This window comes from Suricata suricatta, chromosome 9, assembly GCF_006229205.1.
Source record: "Suricata suricatta isolate VVHF042 chromosome 9, meerkat_22Aug2017_6uvM2_HiC, whole genome shotgun sequence".
Classification (NCBI taxonomy): domain Eukaryota; kingdom Metazoa; phylum Chordata; class Mammalia; order Carnivora; family Herpestidae; genus Suricata; species Suricata suricatta.
Window position 1 is genome coordinate 90,662,880 of NC_043708.1, and position 13,829 is coordinate 90,676,708.

At 38.1% G+C, this 13,829-nt stretch overlaps 1 protein-coding gene across 1 annotated transcript in view; it reads right to left on the reverse strand.

Moving 5' to 3' along the window:
• LOC115302018 (RNA polymerase-associated protein LEO1) overlaps positions 1 to 13,829 on the reverse strand; it is a 40,042-nt gene that overhangs the window by 19,911 nt on the left and 6,302 nt on the right. The window contains exons 2-6 of the mRNA XM_029952007.1: positions 10,401 to 11,153; positions 7,566 to 7,670; positions 4,642 to 4,736; positions 3,312 to 3,457; positions 2,632 to 2,716 (exon numbers count right to left, since the gene is read on the reverse strand). Of these exons, the coding sequence (XP_029807867.1) occupies positions 2,632 to 2,716; positions 3,312 to 3,457; positions 4,642 to 4,736; positions 7,566 to 7,670; positions 10,401 to 11,153 (1,184 nt within the window). The remainder of the gene's footprint in view (positions 1 to 2,631; positions 2,717 to 3,311; positions 3,458 to 4,641; positions 4,737 to 7,565; positions 7,671 to 10,400; positions 11,154 to 13,829) is intronic.

Consider the following 13,829-nt stretch of genomic DNA (forward strand, 5'->3'; position numbering starts at 1 on the left):
TTTTCTAAAGAAGAAATCTAAATGGCTAACAGACACATGAAAAGATGCTCAACATAATTCATCATCAGGGAAATACAAATCAAAACCACAATGAGAGATCACCTCAGACTTGTTAGAACGGCAAATAACAACTCAGGAAACAACAAATGATTGAGAGGATACAGAGAAAGGGGGACATTTGTGCATTCTTCGTGAGAATGCAAACTGGTGCAGCCACTCTGGAAAACAGTATGGAAGTTCCTCAAAAAATGTAAAGTAGAACTACTCTACAATCCAGCAATTGCATTACTAAGTATTTATCCAAAGGATACAAAAATGCTGATTTGAAGGGGCACATGTACCCCAATGTTTATAGCAACATTATGAACAATAGCCAAATTATGGAAAGAGTCCAAATGGAATATTACTTGCTGATGAAAAGAATAAAATCTTGCCATTTGCAACAATGTGATGGAACTTGAGTGTATTATGCTAAGGGATATGAGAGAGATGAATATCATATGATTTCTTTTTTGTCAACATTTAGATATTAGTCTTATCCTTTAAAAATTTTTTTTATTTCTTTTTTGGACAGAGAGAGACAGAGCATGAGCGGGGGAGGGACTGAGAGTGAGGGAGACAGAATCTGAAGCAGGCTCCAAGGCTCTGAGCTGTCAGCACAGAGCCCCACAAACTGCAAGATCATGACCTGAGCTGAAGTCAGCTGCTTAACCAACGGAGTCACCCAGGTTATTTGGCCCCCCAGGTGCCCCAAATATCATATGATTTCACTCATATGTGGAATTTAGGAAACAAAACAGGTAAACAGAGGAGAAGGGAAGGAAAAATAAGATAAAAAGAGGGAGGGGGCAAACCATAAGAGACTCTTAAATAGAGAGAACGAAGGATTGCTAGAGGAGCACTAGGGGAGGGGCTACATGGTTGATGGGCATTAATAAGGGCACTTGGGACTCTTTCAAATGAGCAATGGGTATTGTATGTTAAGTGATGAATCACTATATTCTATTCCTAAAATCATTATTACACTGTATGTTAATTCACTTGGATTTAAATAAAATTTAAATAAAGACAGAGAACACACTGAGGGTTAATGGTGGGAGGTGAGTGGCGAGGGGCTGGATGGGCTAGATGAGTGTCAGGTATTTAGGATGGGAACTTGCGATGAGCACTGGGTGTTATCTTGAAAGTGATGAATCACTGAATCCTACTTCTGAAACCAATAGTGTCCTGTATGTTAACTACCTGGAATTGGAATAAAAATTTGAAAAACTAAAACTATAAGGAAACAAAGCATCCAGAGTTATTTTCTATCACACACCATTAAAAAACAGCAGTCTGTTACACACCAACCTTTTGTACTCTATGCATCAAGGTTTTAGAGTAAAACACTCATTTATAATCTTTGATGCCTATACTAGAGCCTGATAGTATGTGGCCTGAAAATAAATATATTTGCTGCACCTAATAGAAGGGAAAAAATGCAAAAAATCAATAAAGAGTAAATAAGAAACTACCACATTAATTTATATAAATGATGAGAAACAATGAACAGTGGTAGAATAATGTTAGAGGCACTAAAACAGGCATGAAAAATTCATAGTACTAACCTTGTATCAATAGATACACATGCTCAAAGGAAAAATATTAACAGATGAGCTAATGGGAGAAGGGAAGAGGCAAAAAAAAAAGGGCAGCAAAATAATAATCTAAAAACCATACCTATTAATTGTGCAACCTAAAGTAAGTTATTGGTGTCTATTTCCATTTTCTCATTTGATTTTTATTTCTATTAAGAGGAAAGAATAGTGAAAAAAAAAGAAAAGAAAGGAATAGTGAAATTTCACTGAAAAGCTTTGGAAGAAATTAACTTGTATAAGGTTCTTTAGATACTTGTAGATTTATCACACTTGAAGAGATGGAACTATTGTAAAAAACTCAGCCCCTGAATTCTAAGAATGCTGGACTGCAATTTAACATTCAAACACCATATACAATATCCACCAAAAAATGAGGTATTTACATAGGAAATCTTTTGGATTTATGAAGTCAAAAAGGATAGCTCCATTTACAGCACCATAAGTTCAACTGCTTTTCATTCTTTGGTACAACTCAGCTTTAAAACATCTGCTTAACCTACACCCTCCTTGATTAAAGAAGATTAGAGGCCCTCCGTGGAGAGACATATCAAAGAGAAACATTAATAGGAACGTAGCATCATAAAAATCTCTAATAGTCAACAAGAGTAACTGGAAGGTACTAGTAATAAATTCTTTCTGTATACGATTTATTTATCCATAAATCATGAGCCTGAAGGACTTCCTCCTGCAGGAAGTTGCTAGAGCCTAACCCACCTATGGAGGTAGCCATTCTAACCACCAGACCACAATGCTACTTCTTCTGAAAAAAGAAGCTAATAATTTTTTTAAGCTCAAAAATGTACAACAGTGAAAAAAATGATGGAAAGTACAACCTTTACAGAGAAAAAGCCATACATTTCCCTCCTAAAAATACAATTCATTTGTTATAAAAAGAAAAACATTAAAAAAATCATTTTGCAAAGCTCAAATCTTAAGTGAAAATCCCCAGGGTTTACTTGGGAAAAAACGAAGTGAGTCAAGCATGGAAGAGTACCTTTAATTTTAACCTGGTTCGACCTTCTTCATCCAGCATTTCCTCATCTTCAAATTCATCTTCATAATACTGAGGGTCAAAAGGTCTATAAATTGTTTTTAGAATATACTTATTAATCGTATTTTACAAGGAACATTACAGCTATCTAATTATTACACTCTATTAATCTAAATATTCAAAATATTCTTTACTTTTATATAAATCTTCCAAAGAACAGAGCATACATGCTCTAGCTTTCCACACCCTTTTACTGCGGAAAAAATGAAATCGCAGAAGAGCCTATACGTTACTTAGTGAATAATATCCCTCAACACTGTTTAGCTGTCCCAAACCATTAGCTTTTCTACATCACGATGGCAGCTAGAGTGGACATGGGCAGTCTCTCTAGCACATTCTACCACTCTGAATTTCAGCTTTTTCAGGGCTGCACTAGTCAAAAAACATCCAAAGGCTTGCAATATCTGTTAATTTATAAGAAAACATCAACTACTAAGAACAATTACAAACTTTTCCTATCATAGGATATGCTTATTTCTTCAGAGACACATGATCAATATTCCATTTTGTGATTAGTCAACTAATGTAAAATCAGGAAAATATCAACATTCCATATATTTCTATCTGACACCTAGAAACATTTTTTTTTTAATTTAAGAAACACTTTTAACTGATCCCCTTACCTGGGCTCTACACTGAGAAAGTTGGGCAATTTAACAAAATATAAATCGTTTCCTAAATCAGTGTTGACTTTGGGTATTTCTACTTCTATTCTGGTCTCAGGAATTGGTTCCTCCTCCTGCTGATCCTGAGGCAATCCATTTTCATCCTAGAAAAAGAAACAGAATTTGAGAGCTTGGTAGAACCTTAGAAATGATCTAGTCTAGTTCACCTTCCACACTTTAATGACCCAGGTAAACAAGACGTGTATTGAGACTCCGGAGCTAAAGCAGCCCTTAATCCCCATCCCTACACATCCAGCCCCCCACCAAAAAATCACAAGGGAAAGGAGATCAGTTTGGAAGCATCAACATAAGAAAAGATCTCTTTTGTGATAAATCTGTCTTCCATATATTCATGAACAGGAGTCACTGTATCAATTAAAATCAAGAGAAGAGTATCAATACAGTACACACTTTTCGCCATGAACAAGAAAGACATTAATTGTTTCTCCAGTCACCTATCCCTGCAGTCTCCTCTCTTACAGTGTGGCACAAACCTCATGTGGGCACTTATTTTCTTACTTTATATCCAGTTTCACCCTGTGCTAACACTTCGTAAAACTGGATAGCACATCACAACCAGGAGATTGACCCTGATGCAATCAGATACAGAACACTTCCATCACCACAAAGATTCATATCGCCTTTTTATAGCTACATCCATGTTGTCCTGACGCTCATCCCTTCTTAATCTCAGGCAACCACTAAACACGTCTCCATTTCTATAATTTTGTCATTTCAAGAATACTATTGGGGCGTCCGGGTGGCTCAGTCAGTTGGGCGCCTGACTTCATGGTCATGATCTCATGGTTCGTGGGTTCGAGCCCCACATCGGGCTCTGTGCTAACAGCTCAGAGCCTGGAACCTGCTTCAGATTATGTGTCTCCTTCTCTCTCTGCTCCTTCCCAACTCATGCTCTGTTTCTCTGTCTCTCAATTAAAAAAAACAAACAAACCATATAAGTGGAATCATATAGCATGTGACCTTTTGGGACTGGCTTTTTCTCACTCTGCATACCTGGGACTTTCATTCAAGTTCTTCTGTGTATCAATCCTTCAACCCTTTTCATTGCTGAATGGCGTCCCAAGGATGGATGTACCACGGTGGTTACTTCTACTCCCCTTATAAACATGTATTCCCTACATAATGAAGAAAGCTATCTGTTCAATGTACATTTATATTGCAAAAGAGTTAGCAACTTCCTCTTCTCGGCACAAAAGAGATCCTTAATCTCTGAAACATTTACTTAGCTTTCAATGAGGGCCCAGTTCACCCTGGCAATTTTACTTACAACAGGCTGCCCTGGAGTAGGTGGTTTATCTTCTCCATCACTCCCTGAAGATATATCATCTGCACCCCCAAACAGATCCATGGTTCCACTGTTATCTGTAATATACAGAAAAATTCACAGCATTACTATACATAATAAAGGTTCTTCAAAGCTACATATCTTCACTTCCACATATTCCCAAGGTTTCTGGACCAGGCACCAGGACACCACACAAACTCAGCTCTGAACCTAGCTCTCCAAGATGTGACCAGAGTACCTGTAGAGAGGGCAGGGGACAAATTCAGGGAAAGGCAAGGCTGCACAGGAGACATTTATTTCCCCCTCATTTACTGCAACCTGTCCTTCCATTTTCCTTTAGTCCCAGGAGCCCAAATGTCCCCCTACAGTCGAGATACTCACATTTAGGGTTTAAGCACTCAATACAGGCCTCATTCTCCACATAATCCCTCAAGTTTTAAAACTGCAGGCTCCTGTATACCGAGTCCCCCCTCATCAGAGGCAGAACTTCAACTAAGTTTGACAAAACAATAATTTGTAATCAACCAATAAACAATGTAAGGTAGAGGAGGGGGTGAAAGATAGGAGGGTGATCAGAAAGCTGACTGCTTGAAACTGAGATTATAGGAGTTACAATCACTGGCAATTACATGGTCTAGGATAAAACCATGAGAGAGAGCTACTGAGACAAAGGGGAGAAAAAAAAATCACTGAAAAAGCAGAGGCAACCTACTAGAATGGCCCAAATCCAGAACACTGACAACACTAAATGCTGGCAGAAAAGGTGTAGCAATAGGAATTCTCCATCATTGCTCACAGGAATGCAAATGTGACCGATACTTTAGAAGACAGCCTGGCAGTTTCTTGCAAAACTAAACTCATCATACGCCCTAACAATTATGCTCCTTTACTCAAAGGAGTTGCAAACTTATATCCACACTAAAACCTGCACACAAATGTTTATAGCAGTTTTATTCATGTTTGCCAAAACGTGGAAGAAACCTAGATATCCTTCAGTAGGTGAATGGATTAACTGGTACACCCAGACAATGGAATATAACTCAGTGCCAAAAAGAAGTAAGCGGTCAAGCCATTAAAGACATGGAGGAAATGCACATTGCTAAGTAACAGCCGCCAATCAGAAAAGGCTACATTCTGTATGACATTCTGGAAAAGGCAAAACTATCAAGACCATAAAAAGATCAGTAATTTGCAGAGATTAGGGGGAAGGAGAGATGAATAGGTAGAACACAGACGGGTTTTAGGACAGTGAAACTAACTCCTCAATATGATACCAGATATGATACCATAATGATGGATATAGGTCTTTCCTATTCGTCCAAACACACAAAATGTACAACACCAAGAATGAACCACAGTGAGTCAAAATATGAACTATGGGTTTTGAATAATGTTGTATCAATGGAGGTTCACCAATTGTAACAAATGTACCACTCTGATGAGGGACGCTGATAATGAGGTAGATTATGCATTTGTGGGGGTAGGAAATATGTGGGAAATCTCCGTACCTTCACCCAATTCCACGGAGAACTCTAAGCTGCTCTAAAAAACAAAGAGCTCTCAAAAAATAAATAAAGCCATAACAATTAAAAAAAGAAGAAAAGAGGTGGCAAGGAAGGTCTGGGTTCCAAAAGTTCATCTCTATGATAAAATCAAAATGAAAACCCCACCCACCAACACTCTCATGTCCCTTCTGATTCATTTTCCTCCTAGTTCTTATCAGCATCCCACATACTCTATGTTTTATTTACTGCTTGTATTATCAGTCTCCCTACCCTACCCTGACTCTCCCAGAATGTGAGCTCTACAGGGAAAAGGGCTTTATCTGTTTTGATCATTGCTACATTCCCAGTGCCTAGAGAAGTACTAGTATAAACTTTCAATAAATAACTGAGCTAAATGAAAGAATGAATATATCTAATTCTAACAACCCTCTGAGATGGTCAGCATCATCTTTCTTTTATAGATCAGAAAACAGAAGGATATTAAGTAACTGATTTGACTCAACTTCATACAGCTGGAAAGTGGAGCCACAAAGATTCCAACTTGGATCATCTGATTCCAAAGTCCAGGCACATAACTACTAGTTACAGACCCAACAATCTTTAAGTAAATACCAGAGCTTCCTGCCAGCTCTCTCCTTTTCTCTCTAGTTGACCCTCTATTTACTTTATTTGTATTGTTACTTATGATAATTTATATAAGCCATTTAACATCAATGCCTAATTACCATTCAGCACAATGGTTGTACAAAATGAAATGATCAAAATTATGTTTATGGAAACTTTTATCCTAACATCTTTATTGCATAGCAATCTGCCGACTGAAACAGTCATACTAGAGATAAACAGGCAGTTCTTTTATCTGTTTAACAAACCTACCTTACCTAACCCTGGGTTTTCATGAACTCTTTACCTAAAACCTAGCTTGAAGAATCAAGTTCTTCATGTGTTATTAACCTGTTAAGGACTTAAGAACAAGTTGTCCTGAAACTATTAGTATTCAAACTAAAGAAACAGATGTTGCCACCTCAACCAGAGCCTCAGCGTCCTAACAACAGATTCATCTAACTATAAATGAGGAAGCAGGGGGGGAAAGGGGTGCCTGGCTGGCTCTATCATTAGAGCATCCAATGCTTGATCTCAGGGTCATGAGTTCAAGCCCCACGTTGGGCATAGAGTTTACATCAAAAACAAACAAACAAAAAAACCCAACAGGTTCTTCTTCAACTGATTAGGCATAAATGATTTCTCTTATCTATACAACTTCCCCGTGTACACTAAGTGTATCCACACTCTTTTCCATAAGTCTTGCATTTTGGGGTAAATGTCCAGAGCCGGTAGTACACTACAGTTAAGTGTAGAGAGACAGATATATATGTCATGTAAAAAAAGTAACTGGAATACCTTTTGGAATCTCAGTGTCACTATCTGCTTCTGAATCAGAGGCAATTGCATTTTTGCGTTTCATCCGTAAAACTTCATCTTCACTGTCACTGCCTCTTGCAGATTCTGTAAGAGTAGAATTAGAGGTTCTTCACAATCACAGTCATATCTTAACTTTGAATTCTATGCTTTAAAAAGCAACACTGGGGATAAACAAACTGTGGTGTACCCATACATTGGAAAACCACTCCGTAATAAATAAGAATGAACTACTGATACATGTAACAATTTAGATGAATCTCAAATGCATCATGCCATGTCAAAGAAGTCTAAATTAAAGAAAAAAGACCTCATACTATATCTGATTCCATTTTCTAATGACATCCTCAAAAAGACAAAACTGCAGTGATAAAACAGATCAGTAACTGTCAGGGGACAGGGGTGGAGAAAGGATGTGACTACAAAGTGACAGAATGAGGGAGATTTTTAGGGTGACAGAACTGTTCCACATCCTGACTGTGGGGGTAGTTAACAAATCTATGTTAAGTGCTAACGTTACTAGAACTGTACATACACATACAAACTGTAATTAAAAATAAAATTAATTAAAGGAACATGATTTTCTATAAGCAGAAAAACCTGATAGAGTGAAAACAATAGTACTGTAACTTATGATCAAATTTATACAGGACTCCTTACAAAAAAAAAACCGAGGTAAAAATACTGCAACCAATGCAAGAGACAAATACAGTTGATCCTTGAACAACATGGAGGTTAGGGATACTGACTCCCCCACCCCCACCCCGATGACACACAGTTGAAAATCCACAGATGATTCTGACTCTTCAAAAACAACTACTAATACCCTATTGTTGACTGGAAGACTTCCTGACAACATAAATAGTTAACACATATTTGGTGTTATATGTATTTCTTAGAAAAAAGAAAATATTAAGAAAATCATAGATTACATTTATAATAATGTACCATATTTAATGAAAGACTTGTATAAGTAGACACAAGGAGTTCAAACCCATGTTGTTCAAGAGTCAACTGTATATCATTATCTCTGGATGGTACAACTGTTTACCTAATTGTAAACTTAAAGAAAATCACTGTTGATCTAGATAAGAGTTAAGCAGAATGACCAGCTACAAGATTCCCTACCATAACCACAGCCTCAGGTTAGTCTGCTAGTATTGGGGAAGTAACGCGTGACCTTTAATGATTCTGCTACTGCTGGAAGCCATTTCTGAAATAAGATGGGTTTGCAAGGCAGGGGCCTCCCGCTGTCAGATGGCAACCGACTTCTACACCCACTCTTGAGCACCGACCCCCAAGGCACCTGGCTGACTGGTATCAGACCTTGTGAAGGAACCTATAGGAGTTTCTTCTTTTGTGATTACAAAAGCAAATATTACATTTCCCGAGAAACCTTTCTTCCCCTAGAGAGAAAAACGGGCTATTGAAACCCATGTTGTTCATGGGTTTCAATAACGGGCTGGGAAATTTTTACATACCAAAGAATTTGTCATCAGAAATCACTGTCTAAGGCAAATGCCACTTCTGTTTTGTACCCCATACATTTTTTTCAATAAATAAAGCTGACTCTCTGGTTAGTACAGAGATGTCTACCTGGTGATCAGAAAAAAGCTGAGGCTCTCTTGCTCCCTTTTGCCAACACCGTCCACCCTTCAGGGAGCCCTGGACCTGCTGGAGCCAGACTCCAACATGCTACCAGTACAAACAATTCTACCCAAAACTAGTTATTGAATACTCACTGCAGTACTATAGTCTAGATAGACCTTCATCCATCTCTCGAAATTCTTTGACCTCCTCTCCTAAATAATGCCAAAATGTGGTCTTGAATCCTATCCTGTGAGTATGTATTAGAGGATTAAAGACCCTTTCCCCCATATCTAAGCTCTCTAAGATGACAGGATCAATCACCTATCCAAATGAAACAATCTAGATATTACTTCAGACTTCTAACCAAGGTGACTTTTATAATGCAAAGAAACAAGATCTCCCAATTTCAGTATTACTTTGAAGAATGTGTTAACTTGAGAAGAATAGTGTACATGACTATTATAAATGGAGGTCAGTAGCCACAGTTTGGCTATGTGTTTCCTGTAGCTTTAAGAAATGAGTATTCTGACCCAAGCACATCTCTCTAGAGCATGTGTGTTTCAAGCCACTATAGCTCACTGAGATCATCCAGCCATGTTTTCATCTTCTGGATGTTATACTCCCCAGGTTACATCCTGATATTATCATTTGGCATGTAATGGCAATTTTCCCCAAGGGCAAGTATACAATGACAAGAAATCACTGATCCTCTCAAAATAAACAATTTTGCAATTCAATTTTTATAAACTAGTTTCTTATACATTTGATTAGTTTGAATGAACTCCTTGGAGCCTAATTACCTCTGGATGATCAAATTTTGGAACTCAAAAATCTTGAGCTGGAACATATACACAATTCTGTACAACTACCCTGTGGAGACTTTCAATGGCATTGCTTTCTTTCCCCCAGGCAAATCTATTCTCACCTGAGGCATGCTTCTCCATTACCCACAGAAGTGGAACCAACTCTATTCATTATCTAGCTACTGAAACACCACATACCTTTCCCAAAGTCTGTCTGTCCTCTTTAAATTTTTTCTTGATCTATCATCAATTAATAAATGATGGGAGACAGAAATAATAAATGGATTAGGAAAAAAAATTTAAAGCAAAATGTATAAATGGAGGAACAGAAGAGAAAAAGAGGCAATAAAGGTAGGAATGCTTAATGCACTATGCTGCATCTGGATGCTTCTACTAAACCATTTTGGTTCTATAAATGCATTACCTGATTTCTGGTCCTGTTCCTCTTCATCATCTGAATGCCTGTGGTCTTCATCTGAGGCCTGTGGCCTTTCATCATCAGAATTCTGCATTTTCTCATCATCAGACATCTGTGGCCGTTCTTCATCATCAGAATTCTGTTTCTCATCATCATTATCAGAAGCTACTGGCTGTTCATCATCAGAATTAGCCTTCTCCTCTTCTGACAGTTGTCTCTCATCATCTGAAAGCTGAGGCCTGTCCTCATCATCTGTGTTTTGCATTTTCTCATCATCATCAGAATTCTGCAGCTTATCTTCATCAGATCCTTGTGCTCTCTCCTCATCATCGGAATTTTGTATCTTTTCATCATCTGACTGGTCACTTTTATCTTCTCTGTCCCATTTTTCATCATCTGAATGTGCTTTTTCAGAACCTTCTGCTTCTGAATGGTGGCTCCCTCCATCTGATCTATGACCTTCGTCTTCATCATCATTATGAGCTTCGGATCCACTATGCTGATCAACATCTGAGGGGTCATTGTCTTCATGGTCAGAACGCTCAGAAGCTTCTGACCTATTGTCTGATCTTTCAGAGTGATTATCGCTCCCACTGTGATGTGAAGCTCCCTCATCCTCACTGTCATCTCCAAACAGTTCCTTATTACTTGGCTTTCCTGAATCACCCCTTTCATCTTGATCACTTTCACTTCCAGAGGCATTACTGCCAGAAGCAACATTCTCTTGATCAGAATCCGAGTCTGATCCAGAATCTGAATCTATGAGATGATATAAACAAAGGGTCAGGTCAGTGAAAAAGGCCCCCAACATATAAGGATTGAAAAAACAGGTCAAAACCATCAGAATCAATTTTCTGTCTACTCAGGAAACTAACCAAAAGCTGCAGCAACCAGGGAAAACAGCTGAATCTCAATGAAACTTTGTGATGTTTAACTTATCCTGTTCCTTCACTCCAAGCCCAGCTCCCCAGCTCAATAATGCCTTAAAGACAGCCCAAATTTCCGGTACATGGACCACTACCAGAAGAAGAAGGGACCTCATTTGCAAAGAATCATGGTTGTTAGTTTTGATTTGCCCGGTCAAGCACCGAAGGATTGGCTCAAAGAGCTGACTTTATCTCACTTAGAATTTTCTCACTGCTACGGCAGCTATGTGGGAATGTTTGTCAAAAACATTTACAGGCAAATGTGTTAGTTGCCACTGTCTGGGATGATGGAAAGTAGCTGGGGCACGTAATAAACTAACTAAAAAGCTTGGCAGGAAAGGCTGGAGCATTACAGCATATGGGGCGTAAGGGCTCTTACAAGTTCTCACATATTCCTAGAGATCTGGAAGGCCATCCACTTACCCAGTGCTGTGCACGTGCCCAGGAAGGAACTGAGAGTACTAAGCTCTCACTTCTGGCTACCTTCAGGTTCTGTGCTTAGAGCAAAAGATGAAGGCAAAAACAGGTTGTAAACTGCCAGGTTCAGTGTTGAAAGCTAGCCCAACACAGAGACCCGACTGGGAGACTGGGAGGATTTTTTGTTTTGTCTTATTTTGGTTTTTTTGTTTGGGTGGGGTTTTTTTTTTTTTTTTTTGGTTCTAGGCACGTAAGGAAATCTATGTAATCACAAGGTGACCAGGGCACCTGGGTGGCTCAGTCAGTTAAGCAGCCGACTTAGGTCAGGTCATGATCTTGCGGTTCATGAGTTCGAGACCCACATCGAGCTCTGGGCTGACAACTCTGAGCCTGGAGCCTGCTTTTAATTCTGTATCTCCCTCTCTCTCTGCCCTCCCCTGCTCATGCTCTGTCTCTCAAAAATAAATAAATCTTTTAAAAAATTTTTTGAAGAAATTAAAAAATAATAATAATCACAAGGTGACCACTAAGGTAACAGAACCGAGATTTTAGTGACCACACACAACAAAGATTGGGGACTTTACTAAACTAGTTCAAAAGAATCACTAAAGAGGGGCGCCTGGGTGGCTCAAAAGTTGAGCATCCGACTTTGGCCCAGATCATGATCTCACAGTTCATGAGGTCAAGCCCCATGTCAGGCTCTGTGCTGACACCTTGGAGCCTGGAGCCTGTTTCAGATTTTGTGTTTCCCTTTCTCTCTGCCTCTCCCCAGCTCACACTTCCATTCTCTATCAAAAATTTTTTAAAATACTTAAAAAAAAAATCACTACACAGTAACTACTACAAACAACAACAACAAATCCCAAGGGGAGAGAATGTGATTTCCTGAGTTAGCACATTATAATACTCAAAACGACAAGTTATCAACAAAAAAGTATAAAGACATACAAAAACAAAAAACCAACGAAGTATGGCCCAAATGTATGAAAAAAGGCTAGAAACTATCCCTGAAGCTCAAAAAATGAGAAAATGAGAAAATGATGTTTTACCAAATAAAGAATATCAATAAAAACATAGATTTTTTTTTCAAAAGACATATTACTTAAAAAGAGCCAAAAAATGCTGGAGTTGAAAAATACAATAAATGAAGTGAAAAACTCACAGGGAGCTAAAGAACAGAATATAAGCAGGAAGAAGACACAATCAGTAAACTTTAAAATAGGTTAATGAAGACTAAGTGAGGAACAGAAAAGAAAAAAGTTAAGTAAAGTCTACAAGATTTGTGGGAATAAAATCTAAAAGATTTGTGGGATACCATCAAGTGGACCAACATATACATAATGGGAGTCCCAGAAGAAAGGGCAGAAAGATTATTTGAAGAAATAATGGCCAAATACATCCCAAATGTGATGAAAGACATTCAAGAAACTTAGTGTGTGCCAAATAGGATAAAGTGAGAGATACACACCCACACAAATCATTATCAAAGGGTTAAAGAAAAAGACCAAAAAAAAAAAAAAGGATGCTGAAGGCAGCAAGAGAACCAATTTGTTCCAAAGAATCCTCAATAACAATGATTTCTTGTCAGAAACCATGGAAACCAGAAGGCAGTGGGACGACATATCCCAAGTCCTGAAACAAACAAAGACTGTCAACCAAGAATTATATTCCCAGCAAAACTAGACTTCATAATGAAAACATGATAGAAGTGATAGGAAAAAAAAAAACCCATAAATCGGACTTCTTCAAAAAGAAAAATTTCTATACAATAAAAGACATGATCAAGAAAGTGAAAAGAAAACAAAAAGAATGGGAGAGAATATTTGCAAACCATGTATCTGCTAAGTGTCTAATATCCATAAATCCAGATACATAAAGAATGTTTACAACTTAACAACAAAGAGGCGACCTAATTAAAAAATGGACAAAGGACTTGAAATGACATTTGTCCAAAGTTACACAAACAAATGGCCGATGAGCACAGGAAGAGTTTGTTCCACATCATTAGCCATTAAGAAATGCAAACTGAATACACAATGAGATACCACTTGACACCAACACAGATGGCTACATTAAAAAAAGAAAAATGTAG